This window comes from Drosophila ananassae, chromosome 2R, assembly GCF_017639315.1.
Source record: "Drosophila ananassae strain 14024-0371.13 chromosome 2R, ASM1763931v2, whole genome shotgun sequence".
Classification (NCBI taxonomy): Eukaryota; Metazoa; Arthropoda; class Insecta; order Diptera; family Drosophilidae; genus Drosophila; species Drosophila ananassae.
Genome location: NC_057928.1, coordinates 21,055,885 through 21,072,160, shown reverse-complemented (window position 1 = coordinate 21,072,160; position 16,276 = coordinate 21,055,885). Strand labels below are relative to the sequence as shown.

Sequence of the window (16,276 nt, the reverse complement as noted above, 5' to 3'; positions counted from 1 at the left end):
AATAAAACTCCAAGAGTATATATTTTGTTATGCCATATATTTGTGCCGAAAGTTATTCAATTGTACAATGGTTTGCTTCATTTTAGTTTTGCAATAAGCTTTGTTAATCACTTCTACAAAAGACCTAAGTTATAGTGTTTAGTCAGTATAGAAATCTTGTTTAAAATCCTCAGGCAGATGTAGCTTAAAATGCTTTTTATTAGGTTCTCGATCGATATATCTATAAAAATATAATCTTTCCATTGCGGCTTATGCTCTTAGACATAATTTACAATATTCGTTTAATTCTTTAAGACACTTTTAGTATTTTGTTCTCTCTGATAGCTAGTTGCTACGTTTGTTTGTAAATTTGTTTTAAATAATAGTTGAATTGCATTAAGTTAGACCCAAACACAGAGGCTTGCCAAAGGCGCAATCTCATCGCGAGATTTAAAATTGTTGAATGACGATTACAGGAAGAATGTGCATAAAATTTCTATCTGTGCTAATATTTCTAAATAAATTTCCTCCTAATCTCCACATTTTAAAACAAAATAGTGTATAAATGAATCGTTCTCAGTAAACTGAATAGAAATAAAGAATAGATGGTGATTTTTATCTCTAACAGTTCTAACATGAAAGTAGATTCTTTGCAATAATACTGAATAATAATAATCTACTTCGGGAGAACAGTACTTCCTACTTGGAAAGAATTTTTTGATCTAATAACTATAAATATATATTTTAATTTGCTCCTTTTCCCAAGTGTACAAGTGTGTTTGATTTTATATCTTATATAATTTCAAATCTTAAAACAGAATAGAACATATATGTGCCATGCCAAAGTATAAGTGTTAGAGAGTATAATGTTCATGATTGATGATAAATATGTACAATTAAGGAACAAATAATTAAGAGAAATAACACTTTTACCGTCAGTTAAGTTATTTATCATTATGTATATAGATACGGAATGTACAATCACTTCGAGTATGTAAGTATTATTGCGTTTAGAAAGAAGACAGGCACAAACATATATTAGTATTGCTATAATCCTAGGCCTGATTGTCGGTAGGCAGAGTGTCCCATTTGGCTCTGATCCTGTCAGTTTCTTGGCACCGTTCCCAGGCGATGCCAATCGCAGAGCTCCTGGCGCAAATCGTGCTTGGATAGATCCAGCTCGAAGCCTCCGAGCAGTTCGTTCTCCTGCAGGGTGTCGTGTGACCAGACGGTGACCTGCAGTCGCCGCTCCTGGATAATATTTAGTGGCATGCGGTACTCCAACTATGAAAAGGATACACTTGAATCAACCCTTTATTCAACTCAATTATTGTTGAGCTACTAACCGTTTCCATAAAACTGGGCACGCAGGTCTTGCGCACTACTTTGGTCTTGCGTTTGGTCTCCTTTTTGGGATCCGGTTTTAGGTAGCACTTCACATAGGTGTTTGGCTCCTGACCGCCCTGTAGCATGGGCAGCCCTTTGGCGTGGTGTATCTGGAATAAGATAATTATTGTTTTTCTGGAAATATGCCTTTTGAAGAACTACACACCATCACAGTAAGTACGCCGCGTTGGTATTGCAGCGATAGTCGAATTTGGCCAATCTCGTTGGGATTGTCTCGCGACGGTTGTCGCTTTACCTCTAAAAGGATAAAATAATAATTGTTAGTCAACCCATTCTTTAAATTTCATTATTATTATTGTATAGAATACCCTTTATTTTTGGCATTTCCAGCTTGGCTTCTTGCTGATCGCGCAGCAGCGGATGGAAGAAGGTATAAACTAGCTCCGAGTGGGCTATTTCCTCGGAGGCATCAAACAGCGATTTCAGAAAACGCTGAATAAGAGGTAGACGTTTCTCGGCCACGGATTTGATATTGGAACGACCCACATGAACGCCAGCAGGAAGGCTAAAAATATGGGAAATATAATACATATCAATAAATATTAACTACAATTACACTCTAATTTTCTAATTTTGCGCCCATGATATGGCTTTTAAAGTTTTCTACATGTTATCTTTGGAAACCCATTATTTTTCAGTTTGTTTGTATAGTCAGGACCTGGAAGTTCCATCAAGGTGGACTGACAAATCATGGCACAAAATTTGCGATTGCTTATCAGACAGAGTCCGGGGCAGAGCGTCTAACCGAAAGCCTGGGGGTTTGAGGTAACACCGCTAATAGCTGATAAATCGGTGACTGGCCGGGTCTGATTTCACAGCTCCGGAGAGCGGTTAGTGTGGGAGAGAAGTGCAAATGTGATATCGGTTCGAATCGCACCGATAAGCGACCGCTCGACGCTCGACGGCAACGTCAGCGCTCAATCAGTTGGCGAGCAAGCTGGAGAGCGGAGCTCCGGAACGCTACAAGCTGAAACGCCGGAACACCCGACAGTCGAAAGTGGTTCGATTAGCGACGTGGTGAAGTTTTTTTTTTTCAAGCGGATATATAGTATATACATATAAGTTCTTGCTGGCCAAAACAAAGGGGGGCATTGCAAAAATCACCAAACTTTAGCCAGAATGCCAAGCCAACAGATTTGTTGTTGAGAAAATAAAGACATGGCCCAGCTACAGAATGTGGGCCAGGGTAAGTTCTTAAGACACTAACTCCAATATAGTTTTCAATTCGAAAATATTCCAGATCATCAGGCTGTGGTTGGTTCAACATTGGCTTCAGTACTGCTGCTGACAGGATTGGTGTTTACACTTTTGGGAATTAAGTTCTTTGGCTTCCGGCGACGACTGACTTTCGACAGAACCCAGGTGCAACAGCCCCAACAACAGCAGCAGCCACAACAGCGACAGCCGCCACGTTACGCAGCTTATGAATCGCAGGTGCGTATGCAAATCCAGAAACAACCACAACAACAGATATTAACAACCGATGCAGGGAACTAAATAAAAGGTTAATGTGATACCGATACCGATACTACCCCATATACCCATCCATTACTACCCACACCAGCGCTGGGCCAATAATATTCATACCCACACAGAGATCCCAGACATGAGTGGCTCTGATAAGGCCTCTACCCCGGCACATACAACTAGGTATTCGCAGGTGTTGGGCTCGGTTTGGGTATGGGTCTGGGTCTGGGTGTTTTGGTTCTAGCGATGGGGGCGTGAGGAATGCAAATCGAAGACCCATTCAACTTTCACTAATTTGAATCGGGGCTCATTTAAATTCCACTTGCATATTATCGGAGATTATTATCATAGTCGATTGGGAGAAGTGAAGATATTGATGGCGTTCCTTTATAACTAGCTCGAGAGCCGAATATGAAAACAAAACTACAAGAATATAGGTCAACAATACACAGAAGCCAGAAACGATTCTTGAATTCATAATCTGACCCTCTCTATAAAATCTCGCACCTTATCGCTGGGACGTGTCTCGGTTCGCGTGTCTGTGGTCAGGTGCAATACCTTCACACCTGTGACGCACCACCAGCTGATGGAAGCCGAGCTTCAAAAACCTATTCACCATGAAGCAATAATCAAAAAGTGCAATTTCAATTACTCCACAGGTAAACGGCACCGACACCGCCGTCCATGGAGTCTTTCGGCGTCGCAATCTCGAGGAATTCGAAAGTCCATGGCCATCGGTTTCGGCAGCAACGCCAGGTAATGATAGGAAATGAACGTATTTATTGAATCGGAAACTTAACAATTTATTATCCATATTACAGGCAGTAGCTACATAACTGGAAGCGTTCCAAATCTGCGCTTGATTGGCGCCGCCAGTCCCAAGGAGACGAGGGCCACCGAACACTCCAAAGTCTCCTACCGAGGACAGACCCAGTCGCAACGGGTACGACGTCAGCAGGTGCACAGTGAGCACTATGAGTACTACACAGCCCCGCCCACACGCCAGCCGCCTTCACCGCCCACGCAAACAGATCCTGTCCAGGAAACAGCGACTTCAGAATCAAATGAGGCAACAGCAGCTGCTCCCGCAAAGCCATCCGTGCCGGAAACAGCTCCAGAGCCACCCATCGAACTGGGAATGCCCAATTTCAATCACTTTGCGGAAAAGTACGAGCTAATCAGCGTACAACCCGCCAAAGAAGTCAGCCGGCCCACAAACTTGAGGTGCAAGAGCAGTGGTCGGTATGTCAAGTTCGAGCCGGTGGACGATGTCCCGGAGATTCTGACGCCTGAGGACCAGGTGCCAGAGCTACTGTCGCCCGATGACGGGCTGGGAGGACCACTCTCCGTAATTGCTGTGGTGCACCAAGGAGCTATACCGAAATCCGAACCGGAAACTCCAACAGAAACAGAACTCCGAGAGGAGCCACCCCGAGATACGGACTCAGCTTTTGTGGTGGAAATAATAGCTGGTAGTCCGGAGGCAGAAGTTACGCCACAAATTGAACGAAACCTCTTCGCCGACCTGGAACTACCACAAGGTGAGCTGGATACGGATTTTCAGCGAATACGCTCCTCCTTCATTATGAACGAAGCCGACATCCTGGACGTGGATCAACAGCAGATGCCTTCGTCCAGCAGCCCGCCTGGATTCGGCAAAGACATCGACGAGGACTGGGAGAACTTTGAGAACCTCGATACCGTTGTGGCAGTTCCAGAGCCCAACTGGGCACTGCATCCCAACAGCCTGGAGCAAGTGCCCACGGTAGAGACTACGCTGAGGGAGGCAACGATCACCCTGGACAATGTCGAGCAGACGGAGAATCTTTTCCATCGGCTGGAGCTGATGGAACCCAGATTAGAGATCTTCGAACCGGAACATGAACCTCCGGTACCGATTATGCCGCCGCCACCGCCCTACGACCCGGGTCTTCCCTACCTGCCCGACTACGAGTCCCTGATGCAGCTGGACGTTTCTCGGAGCTCTCAAAACTTGCCCAACTACACCGAGGTCATGGAACAAAGATCCAAGAAAGCCAATTATGTAAGTAGCATAGAGGACCTGTATGCCGAACTGGAAGTAAACGAAACGGAAGTGCTGGGACCTGGAGTACCCCAGAACAATGGCATCGACACTTTCGAGGAGCTGTGCCAGGAAATGTCCGTGACAGTGGTGCCGGCACCACCGACGCGTCTGCCACCCCAGCCCGCTCCAAGATCCCTGAGATCGTCGACTCTCAACGCCCGCGGTGATGCTCCTCCCCTCGCTTGCTATCACCCAGAAGAGCTGCCCAGCTCCAGTTCCAGTGATGCCGACGGGGAGGTGGCTGAAGTCACTCGATCAGCTCCTGAGCCTGCCAAGCGGGTTCGATTCGATGTGGAAAACCTGCAATACTACCAATCCGCCGAAGTGGTAACCTCCAGTGACGAATCCGAGGAGGAAGTGGAGCGACCACGTCCTACACCCATGCAGCGCTGCATTGTGTTCGACTCTCGGACAGACGACCATGGAGTGCCAAGTCTTTTTGGGGCGCAAGTCTCCCAGGCGAACAGTGATGATGACGACGATGGCTTCGGCCGGGCCATCAGCCAGCACCGGTCCATGACGGCAGCACTGAGAACTGTAGCCGTCAGGGGCGACACGGAGGCCTAGATGGCCGCCACCATTCCCAAAACTTCCTTAGCAAATACAGTATTTTATGTGTTAATTATCGCCGAATGGCTATGACCTATTCATGTACATATGTTTCGCAGATAAGTTGCCATATCACGTTAACTATATATTATAATAAAGTTATAGCAGGAAAGCCATTAAAGATAAAGAAAAATATATATTTCTGGGAATGCTCAGAGGTGCAAGTGAGTCAATAAAGTAAGCTTATGTTCTTCAAAATTATATTGAATTTATAGAAGAAGGTCTTCCATATCGAAAAGATAATAAAAACGTAAACAAAAACTCAGACAATCAATAGAAAATTATGGAAAACAAAACTTTGCATGACTAGTTAACAAAATTATTAGATTAAAGTTCAGAAACCTTGAAGAAATGGCAACCTTTCTGATAAGATTTTAACATGACACCTCAACTCACTCACCTGTGAAGTTTAACCAGCGGAAAATGAAGGCACAGCTTCTCATGGAACTCGGTGAACTCGCGGTAGGACCGGAACAAGTGCGTCGGAACCGGCTGTCCATGTCGGGTCACTTCCAAAATGTACATGTAGAACTTCTCCATGCTGTAGTGTTTTTGGAAGCAAACTACCTTCACAATCTTTAAGCGTCCATCCTGCTGCATGCTAAAGAACAAGAAATTACTAACATTTCCTCCTGGAAAATATTTATAAACCTACGTATATTTTCGAGGCACAAAGGATAGCAGCTCTCCGCTTCCTTCTTCCGGCGTAAATCGAATCTGGGCCAGATTGTGCAGGAAGAAGTTGAATTGGGTGAACCAGCTCTTCAGCGACGACTGAATCATCTTGGCAAAGGTGGCTGCCGCTTCGGGATTCGACTGCGATGGAAGCAGAGCGCGCCTGACATAGGTCACTGCATTGGAGTTCACTCCGGGCATGCCGGCGGTGGCCATGTGCGCCAAGGTGTGCAGCAGCAGATCGGCATTCTTCCGCACAATATTGAAAGCGCGACAGCAGTAGTCCACAAAGTAGTGGAAGTCTATGGTGGGCTTGTCGCCGCCATTTATAACATAGGCCATGTCGGAGGTCAGGACAAACGGAGTGCGATCTCTGCAAGAAAAAAGATGATGAAAATGAAGTACAACCAATTCTATAACCTTACTTACCTCTTGAAGTTGCCAAACATCTGAGCGTCGCCCAGGAACTTGCCAAAATCAATGTGAAACAGGTGACCCGATGTCTTGAGCATAATGTTGTCATTATGCCGATCGCAAATGCCCAGAACATAGGTGGCTACGCTGTAGCCGGCGCAGGATAGCGTGAAATTTCTCACGGCACTTTGGTACTCCAGTGGACTGGGATTCTGTTTTCCCAGCCATTCAGCAATGGGACGATCCTTGAAGGAACCAGTCAGCCCGTACTCCACCTGGATCTTTCGCAGAGTTTCCGCCTCGTTGACGAGCTCTATCATGCCGCTCTTGTATCCCGTGGGCACACAGTTGAAGGTGACCATTTTCAGGTCCAGGCGCTCGGCAAGCCACATTTTGTTCATGATGCGAATCAGCTGAATGGTCAACTGATCCTGCTGCAGGTCATCACCGCACTGCAAAGGACGATTAATGGAATTACTACAATTGGAAGGATAAAGTACATCTACAACTACCTTGAAGATAGCTGGCAGCGACTCGGCATCAGGTCCCACAAAGTTGATTTTAAGCGGCAGCGTGTTGGAGTTGAAGTAGCTGCAGTTGCGCACACTCACTCCGGTTACCTCCAGCTCAGGTCCCAGTGGCAGGCAGGTGGGCTTCTCCAGCAGATCCTGGTGTACCTCGTCCATGCCCGCAGCCAAACACTTTTGACGCATCGACTCCTTGGCCTCCTTCACGGACTCGGCTATTTTGGTGAGCTTCTGACACATGCGGTGCTGGTACATGAAGCGCTGTAGCATCTTCTCCCCGCATATGGCCATTAGGGCGCGCAGCATCATTTTGTTGCGGCGGTAGTAGCGGGCCTGGGTCACCTGGGACTCATCGTACTCCTGGTCCACCATGGCCGCCCCAATGGAGTTGTGCGGATCGTCGGGCAGACTGTGCACCAGCAGCCAGTACATGTGATGGGCGAAACGCGGCGACTCCAGGCACTTGGCTAGCAAAAACCGAGCCATGGCAGAGCCCTCATAGGTGTCATGCTTCAGACTCTGGACTAGCTGGGGCAAGAAGTCCACCAGCTGGTCATTTGGCATTTTGGAGATCCACTCGACAGCCTTCTCGCGCACCTTGGCATCCGGGTAGCGGGGCAAGAGCAGCTCCAGAGCCTGCAGCGGCGACAGCGGGGCCCACGAGTGAAGCAGGGCATGAAGATCAATCAAGTTGGCATAGTCCCAGCTGTGGGCGGCATGCAGCACCTTGGGCAGAGCATTGGGGTACTTTTGAAGGTACAACCGCTTCTCCCAGAACACCTCGCGTCGGTCCGTGGCTCCAGAGTAGCCCAGCTCGGCGGTATCAAGCAGTTCCTCTTGCAGATTAGCGTCCAGCGAGGCGAAGTCATAGCTAAAGATCCAAAATGTGTTTAAATACGTTCCTAATCTCGCTTAGTTTGGGAATACTTACTGTGGTGCTGGCTTTGGTATCTCCTGATGCTCGGGGAACTCAATGCGACCCCCATAGGGCGGCACTTCAATGCTCAGAACAGGACAATAATCGGGATGCGGATGGCAGCCCCTGGCCGGAGCTGGTCCCAGCATTTTGTCCGTGGTCGGAGGCCACACTGACAACAGATACGGCCCACAAATCATGACCCGCTTGAAATCAAAGAGCTGAATAGAGCACCAGCCCAGCTCCGTGGTCACCTGCCGCCTCTCACCGTTCTGATCCGTATTCGGTTCACCTTCGCTGGCCGCCTGCTTTCCGTACAGGACGATCGTGAGCCTGGCTTCCCGGGGCAGAGTGCAAATGGGATGCTGCTCAAAAGTGAGCCACGCACTGAAGTTGAGACGAGGGAAAAGACCGCCACTGGTATCGTTAGAGCAGCTCAAGACATGGGGTTTGGACAGGAGGCGAGTTCCGTAAACAAGCTGAACGCAAAGCGAGTAATCCTCGTACTTCCAGTTGGGTGGCGGCCTGTGGAGGCAGTTGATACTAACCACTATGGGCTTAGACACGCAGGAGATGGGAATGGGAGCTGCAATGTAGAGAGTTATAGTAGTGTTCCTTCCTTCCTAAGAAAAAGCTCAAACTCACTCGTGGAATAGTCAGGTGTCTTTACGGAGAAGGCCACTCGGAAAACATTGGCGTACAACTCCACCAGCTCCTGCACGGCATCGCGTAATCCATTGCACTTAACCTTAATCTGTTCTAGGAGGGATCTAGGCCGCAATGTGACCTGTGCGTAGTCCCCATAATCGCTGACAATCTCCGGATTGCTAGCCCCCGCCAAGTACTTGGTCTGAGCTTCCTCACAGATGCGTTTCAAATCGGCCACGCAACGGGCTATGTCCAGAGTATCGATGGAGCCGAGCAGGGCGCAAATAGCCTTTACGGCCTGCACCACTCCCGAGCAACTAAGGACGCTTCGACTGGGTGCTCCGTCGGCTGCCGACTCCAATTTGTCGATCTCCGTCTCTAGAGTTTCAATGAGGATCATCATGCTGTCGTAGGTTATGGTCTGGACCACTTCGTTAGGGAGTAGCTGCTCTGGGAGAAGATCCGCGTCGTGCTCGTCATCGCGTTCCGTTCGAGCTATGGCCTGCATGTTGGCCGTCGTGCTCAGACAGAGGCCCAGGTGCACATCCTTTTCCAACTGGAAGCTGTTGTGGACGCACTCCAGCTGGCTTAGCTTCGAGGTGGGAGCCAGCCACTCCAGGAGGCCGATGGGCTGTGGGTTTAAAAGAAAGACATAAGATGCTTTCCTTCGTCTTGCTGAGTTTTTTTTACAAACCTTGACTGCATAATCCGTGACAGTGCCCCTAACCTGACCCTCCAAAGAGGCCAATGCCTGGGCCACCACCTGAGCCACCACGGAGTCAACTAATTAGCGAAAAAATAAATTTATATTTATATTTTTTTATATTAGAAAATAAAGACTCACTGTCGCAGGTAAAGGTGACTGGCATCCCGTATCCCTTCACCTGTTCTTTGGCCATTGAGGCGGACAGGGCATGTGGCTGCAGAGTGTTCAGTGCTGGATGCACAATCACCTTAATGCTAGTGTTCATCATGTAGTGGTAGTCGAACTCCGTGGCCACCACATGGCCCACATTGGTGGGAGCATCGTCGTGCGGATAGCGAGCCCTCAGCTGCTTGACCATGTGGTAGAACTCCAGTAGTTCGGGGTCATCGCTGCGCTGTTCACTGATCACTTCGTAGAGACGAGTGCATGTTTTCCGTCGATCCAGCACCACATGGGCCGGAATGCTCGACGTATAGCTGTCCGTGAATGGGGTGGACTGGTTAGGTTTCGAGGGGACTCCGGGATACTCGAGGGAGTGCTGATTCCTTGGCGGCAGCGGTGGCGGGGGCGACATACTCCCAGATCCATTCTCCGACAGACGCAGTTCCTCTTCCAACGGCTGGGCAACATTATCCGTCTGATATGCGGCCGACGACGTGGACGGCTGGCTGAGGAAGTCCTGGCGCCAGCCAATAACGTTCACATTTGGACTCACGGTGGCTGCAGATTTGTCCCACCTGTTGACCGCCTCGTACATGGGATCCGAGTATTGGGTTCCAGCATCGCCGCTGTAGAGGAAGTCGAAGGGGTCGTATTCCGCGTAGTAGGAAGTGCAGTCGGAGGCGCTGTCGTTTCCTGCAAGTAGCGAGTGCATGGTCAGTGGCGGATTGATCGAGAAATCCGGTTCCCCGTGTCCGAATGTCGCCAGAGAAGTTATGCAAAAATATGCTCGAGACCCATGGCCTACTGCGGTGAGAGTCTGGGCACATCACTGCCGTGTGGCCAAAAATAAATGAGACAGACGGTCCGGCACGGCCCCAAAGCGACTCGAATCGGTCGGTGGTATCCCCAAACGAATCCGGAACGGAATCGCAATCGGACGGACTGGTGTTTAGTGTATATAGTGTGTATAGTGCGAGAACGCTAACAAATCCGCTTGTCTGCGACTGGGGCTGCCCTCGCTAATAGCTAATTCTGATTGCTGTGAAATGCCGCCCACGCTGGCCCAGCACAGTGGGTCATATTCTGATTATTTTATGTAAAAATATTACAGAGGTCATTATTACTTCATCCCCAGATCAGATCCACTGTAGCTTTGAGTTCCTAAATCGTCATTCCCACTTGATGTTTCGAGTAATCTTCCATATGTTTCATTTACCCCATTAGCCCTTTTTTTTTAAAATCCCATCCCCTGATGGGCATTCTGTTTCTCATCACTTCGAATTACTTTTCAAAAAATTGTAATAAATTACAACTAAACGTTAAAGTATTAATGGAAAGCTTCGTGTTAATTGAATCCCAAAATTAGAAATAATGAAAAACGTACATAAATACATACATATGCTCAACAATTATTTAAAAATTTAAAAAAATATTAATGTAGCTGGCTTTTTTTGGAGGAATTGGGATCGACAGTACGACTGTAAACATTTAATAAAACAACAAGAGACTGAAAGTTTTTATAGAAATTATTTATTTGTTCTCTCACAATGTGGTACACTATAGTTTTAAACATATGTATGTATTTATTCTTGTATATATGTGTTATTAATGGATATATGTATATATGTAGCTGCCAATCACAATATGTTCATTTCGTAATACATTTTTTTTTTTGAAAGATGACTACAGTTGACAAAAAAAAATGTTATCATTGGTTAAAATTGTTGAAAAAATATCCAAAATTATTGGAATGATTATGGGTACAAGCCAAAAATGCCAAATATGATTATAATAATATTTTAAATGATATTTTGGCCATCGATTAGTTAGGTTTTTAAAACTTGTTTCCGATGACGATGGACTGCTGGAAGGCGGAAGGCACAAATTTCGCATAAACCTTTTTTGGGGCATACAGTACATGGTCTTCGCATTAGTGTTAATATTGGTGTATAGTAAGTAGGTAGGTGGTTTTCTAATTGTGTGCATCTATAGACACGAAATGGTCTTTTTGCTTCCGAAACGAACCAGACCGACCCTCAACCCGTTAGATGGTGTATAGTTGTTGTGGGTGTAAAGTAGTTTTTTTTTTATATTTTTGCAGTTTTTTATGCAGTTTTGGTAGTAGAAGTAGAACTGATAGTAGTAGAGGACTTTCAATTAAAATGGTTTACTTTTTCGACACTGCAAGAGAAACAAAAAACATTCGGTTTAATTCTTAACTAAGGCGAGAAACGACTTCTACAAACGGCTACACAGATCTAGTCTTATTTTAGTTGAAAAAAAAAATAATAGTGGCGAACTAAATGGTTAATATGCATTAGTAATGATTAAAAATAAAGAAAGCTGGTTAGTCTTCCCTCCAAAACCATTTTTAAGGCGTTTCCTCCCATATCTCTTACAAGATAAAAGCTAAAAAATTATGGTGTTTTTATTCGGATTTCCTGCCAGACAATCGCAACTATATTTGAAATTTGATTGGACTAATGTGTTTTGGTCTTGATGGAGCTAAGGATCTTGCGCTATTCCAGGGGGTGACATACTCTAAATACAACATTGTGCCAGCTTACCGGTATTCTCATTTAGCAACGGATCGAATGCCTCCAAAACACTCACTCGGGAGCTGGAATTGGACAGTTTTTAATCATAATCATGTAACAATATCATACTACATACTATTCATCCTGGTTTAGGTCGATTAAATCGCTGCCACTCCGTTGGCCATTGGAGCTGGAGCTAATACTGGCAGTCGAGGGTACTTGGCGACGTGCCTTGAGGGCCACTCCGTTGGCTGGATTCTGGGAATTCTGGGGTGGAGCGACATGACTGGACGGCTGACTGCTAACAGACGGAGCTGGGGACGGACGCGGCTGGGACAAGTCCATATGCGTGAAGCCCCCTCCGTATCTGTACGACTGGGCAGGATATTGTGGCGGCATGTAGGCCGCCGATCCGGGTACTACTGGAGGCGTAACGACAGCTCCCGGATAGTAATAAATAGTGTTGGGCTGGGCCACCGGCACCACCTGCATCTGCGCCATCTGAGCTGGCAAACTGTACAGGCGTTGCAGCTCCTCGTTGTTCAGGGGCCTCTGCTGTTGGGCGCCAGGTGCCTGGTAGGGCACCAGCTGCATTCCCCCAGCCGGTGCGCCGACCATTCCGTAGGGAGGCGGCTGGACGTGGGGCGATGGCGGTACAAATCCATATGGGGCGGGAACTGAGGCAGCTGCCACCGGACCCACGGGCACCATTGCCGACTGCGGATTGGTCGTTTGAATTCGCTGCAGATCCTCGATGAGTCGCCCAAAGGGACTGTCGTTTTCCGGCTGCTTGCTGGTGGGACTGGCGAAGCAGATCAGGTCATTGTCCGTCCCCTGGGCCGGTGGTGTTCGCGATCGTTCCAAGCTGACCGGCGCTGCCAGAGTGGGATGGACCTCCGAGTGCCGGCGTCCCTGATTGACGCTCTGGCTACGCTGGGCCACATGGTACTCTCGGGCCGATGCAGCCGCAGGAGTAGCCGTTGAACTGCTCGGGCGGTAGCCAGTTCCGTACTTCTTGTGACGTCGGTAGTCGTCGAGGGCCTGCTGCTCCAAACTCAGCGCCGTCGCCTTGGCCAAGTCATCCTGGAACTGCTTGTCGTAGTCGATCTGGGCCTGGTTTGACATTCTCCCCACAGCAGCGTCGTCCGTTCGCTTCGATCGTTTCGATCCAATCCGTTGTTCTAAAAATGCCAACCAGAACGCAGAGTGAGCTTTAGAATTTTGTCAACTTCATATTTTCTACCCGAACAAAGGCAAAGGCTGTTCCTTATCTATGCGATAACAGGAAAGCGGCGATAATGGCGATTAGGCGGTGTAAAGTATGGTAGATTGTGAGTACCTGAACAGGTGAAATGCTACGATAAGGAGGGAGGGTTGCAATCGGTTGGGAAAAAAGGGGTAATCACCAATCGGGTGACTCAAAAACAAGATTAAAAACTAAAACGTCACTTTTTTTCTACCTCCAGCAATCAGACTTGACAGAAATTACTTTTCAGCTATTATTTCAGAATGATTTAAATCTTAATTCATTATTTTAATGACAAATATAACACAAAATTCCCATAGCTGGGGAACGGATGTATGAGATAGTTTCTAAATTTCCGGCATTGCCACAAAATACCCTTTGTTTTTATCAAAAATGAAAGAAAAGAACAAAAAATAGAGCAGGCAGTACTAAAAAATAAACAAAAAATGAACAATTAAGATTCAATAAGGCAGCTTCAATTAGCTTTAATAAAAAAGAAAAATATATAGTATACAAAATAATATAAACAATCTGTGGAGGAAACAGTTCAAATGCGAAAATCAATCTCTCTTGGAGATAGGAAACAGCTGTTCGACATAAACAGAGAGGCACTCACCCACACAGATGCACGCTCGTAGGCAGGAGCACCATAGTGCGAAAGGAAACGGAAGAGCAGATAAGAAAACATGACCGGCGAGGGAAAAACATGAAGAGAGCGGGGTTAGACGCAAAGGTTAAGGTAAATCAATATACTATATACATATATATAGTGCATATGGTTCGACTTTAACTATTCATCAACAGCCATTAAATAAATTAATTAACATTTTGATAGGGAGAGTGGGATAAGAGGGAGAAATGGAAATGCGAAACTTAAAAAACAGCAAAGATTGGAGGTGGAGGAGGAGGAGGGTGAACGATAATGGAGATTAACATAAATATATAGGTAGGTAGGTGTGTTTCTCGTGCTCGTCTCCATTATTGCCAACTTACTTGCTTTTTAAGGTGTCGCCACCGCTCTTTCTACTGGTATCGGGTGGAGATATCTATCTGGGAGCTTCCAGTTCCATTTACCCAGTACTTTACGATGCTTCTTTTATTTATTCCCTCGTTGACATCTACGCTGTCGACCGAAAACAGGTGAAGTTTTCAGTTTTTCAAATGTTATTTCGAGAAGAAGGTAAGGTGCTCTCCTCCTACACACCCACACACATATGCTGACACACAAAACACGACACACAACACAACAAAAGCAGGGACAAAAACGGAATACAAAAACAGGAGACGCGAAATACTGATTAACGAGCTTAAACTTAAATATGCTTTTCGCACTATTCTGCACTATTTACATTCTGTTCAAATTAACAATAAAATAGTCGCTTCTTTTTGGGAATAATGCAAGTGTGTGGCCAGTTACTACAAAAATACTACGATAACTTATCGAAGCATGAGTTAGGCAACCCTGTTCAAAAGCAACAAGTCGGGCTTTTATGGTTGTCAGGAATATGAAACTTGATATTTTAAATCATGGATTACACTTTATATATAATTGATTCTACACTTAATATGTATCCTTTTGCTTCTGTACAAATTAAAGTCTCTACTTTATATGGATCTGTCCAAAATTTTAAATATTTTATGACACTGTGAGAAGGCTTTCTGAAAAAGCTACTCAGAAGGCTTTATCTCAGTCGACAAACATCGGATTTTTAAACGAAATTCTTTAAACGATTTGTACATCGATTCTCTTTCAATCTGCATTTAAATCTAGAAAGGAATAATTTTTTAAATTTTTTGTTACATTTTCTGGGGATCCCTTTCAAAAGTGGCGCATTTAAATCTAAAAACGAATTATTTTTTCGATTTTTTATTAAATTTTCTGGGGGATCCTCTTCAAAAGTGGTTAAGAACGCATGGGGACCCAATATGGGCCACTTCGAAGGCCATATCTCTCAAAAATTATCAGATTCTTGAGCGGAATATCTTAAACGATTTGTACATCGATCCTCTTTCAATCTGCATTTAAATCTAAAATCGAATTATTTTTTCGAATTTTTGTTAAATTTTCTGGGGGATCCCCTTCAAAAATGGTAAAGAACGCATGGGGACCCAATATGGGCCACTTCGAAGGCCATATCTCTGCCAAAAATCATCAGATTCTTGAGCGGAGTACCTTAAACGATTTGTACATCGATTCTCTTTTAATCTGCATTCAAATCTGGAAACGAATTATTTTTTCGATTTTTTGTTAAATTTTCTGGGGGATCCCCTTCAAAAATGGTAAAGAACGCATGGGGACCCAATATGGGCCACTTCGAAGGCCACATCTCTGCCAAAAATCATCAGATTCTTGAGCGGAGTACCTTAAACGATTTTTACATCGATTTTCTTTCAATCAGCATTCAAATCTAGAAAGGAATAATTTTTTAGATTTTTTGTTAAATTTTCTGGGGGATCCCCTTCAATAGTTGTGCAGACTGCATGGAGACCCAATATGGGCCACTTCGAAGGCCATATCTCTGCCAAAAATTATCAGATTCTTGAGCGGAATATCTTAAACGATTTGTACATCAATCCTCTTTCAATCTGCATTTAAATCTAAAATCGAATTATTTTTTCGAATTTTTGTTAAATTTTCTGGGGGATCCCCTTCAAAAATGGTAAAGAACGCATATGAACCCAATATGGGCCACTTCGAAGGCCATATCTCTGCCAAAAATCATCAGATTCTTGAGCGGAGTACCTTAAACGATTTGTACATCGATTCTCTTTTAATCTGCATTCAAATCTGTAAACGAATTATTTTTTCGATTTTTTGTTAAATTTTCTGGGGGATCCCCTTCAATAGTGGTGCAGACTGCATGGAGACCCAATATGGGCCACTTCGAAGGCCATAT

At 45.6% G+C, this 16,276-nt stretch overlaps 2 protein-coding genes across 7 annotated transcripts; one reads left to right on the top strand and one right to left on the bottom strand.

Moving 5' to 3' along the window:
• Nucleotides 1–20: 20 nt before the first annotated feature.
• LOC6507145 (phosphatidylinositol 4-phosphate 3-kinase C2 domain-containing subunit beta) lies at nucleotides 21–14,847 on the bottom strand. Of its 6 annotated transcripts, XM_014909593.3 has the most exons (16): nucleotides 14,729–14,847; nucleotides 14,373–14,502; nucleotides 12,270–13,314; nucleotides 12,164–12,216; nucleotides 9,573–10,289; nucleotides 9,423–9,511; nucleotides 8,726–9,359; nucleotides 8,096–8,666; nucleotides 7,150–8,035; nucleotides 6,653–7,089; nucleotides 6,204–6,596; nucleotides 5,949–6,149; nucleotides 1,695–1,891; nucleotides 1,532–1,623; nucleotides 1,326–1,475; nucleotides 21–1,263 (listed from the first exon to the last, which is right to left on the bottom strand). In XM_014909593.3, the coding sequence occupies exons 3-16, from the start codon at nucleotides 13,256–13,258 to the stop codon at nucleotides 1,084–1,086; spliced, it is 5,589 nt and encodes a 1,862-aa protein (XP_014765079.1). In that variant the 5' UTR covers nucleotides 13,259–13,314; nucleotides 14,373–14,502; nucleotides 14,729–14,847; the 3' UTR covers nucleotides 21–1,083. The 6 variants fall into 6 exon arrangements, with proteins under 6 accessions (XP_014765079.1, XP_032310415.1, XP_001956588.1 ...); XM_032454524.1 differs by having other exon boundaries at nucleotides 14,373–14,846; XM_001956552.4 differs by lacking the exons at nucleotides 14,373–14,502; nucleotides 14,729–14,847 and adding an exon at nucleotides 13,594–13,670.
• LOC6507912 lies at nucleotides 2,285–5,743 on the top strand. The gene is made up of 4 exons (XM_001956553.4): nucleotides 2,285–2,572; nucleotides 2,627–2,820; nucleotides 3,513–3,609; nucleotides 3,675–5,743. Exons 1-4 carry the CDS (start codon nucleotides 2,545–2,547, stop codon nucleotides 5,504–5,506), a joined length of 2,151 nt encoding a protein of 716 aa, XP_001956589.1. The 5' UTR covers nucleotides 2,285–2,544; the 3' UTR covers nucleotides 5,507–5,743.
• Nucleotides 14,848–16,276: the final 1,429 nt, after the last annotated feature.

Excerpts from the sequence above, each read along its gene's own strand:
- LOC6507912 (XM_001956553.4), top strand. The coding sequence starts at position 2,545 with ATGGCCCAGCTACAGAATGTGGGCCAGG. Across the intron at positions 2,573-2,626 it reads GCTACAGAATGTGGGCCAGG|ATCATCAGGCTGTGGTTGGT; the intron begins GTAAGTTCTTAA and ends AAAATATTCCAG. Across the intron at positions 3,610-3,674 it reads GGTTTCGGCAGCAACGCCAG|GCAGTAGCTACATAACTGGA; the intron begins GTAATGATAGGA and ends TCCATATTACAG.
- LOC6507145 (XM_014909593.3), bottom strand. The coding sequence starts at position 13,258 with ATGTCAAACCAGGCCCAGATCGACTACGACAAGCAGTTCCAGGATGAC. Across the intron at positions 6,150-6,203 it reads TTTGTGCCTCGAAAATATAC|CATGCAGCAGGATGGACGCT; the intron begins GTAGGTTTATAA and ends CTTGTTCTTTAG. Across the intron at positions 1,624-1,694 it reads GGAAATGCCAAAAATAAAGG|AGGTAAAGCGACAACCGTCG; the intron begins GTATTCTATACA and ends TTATCCTTTTAG.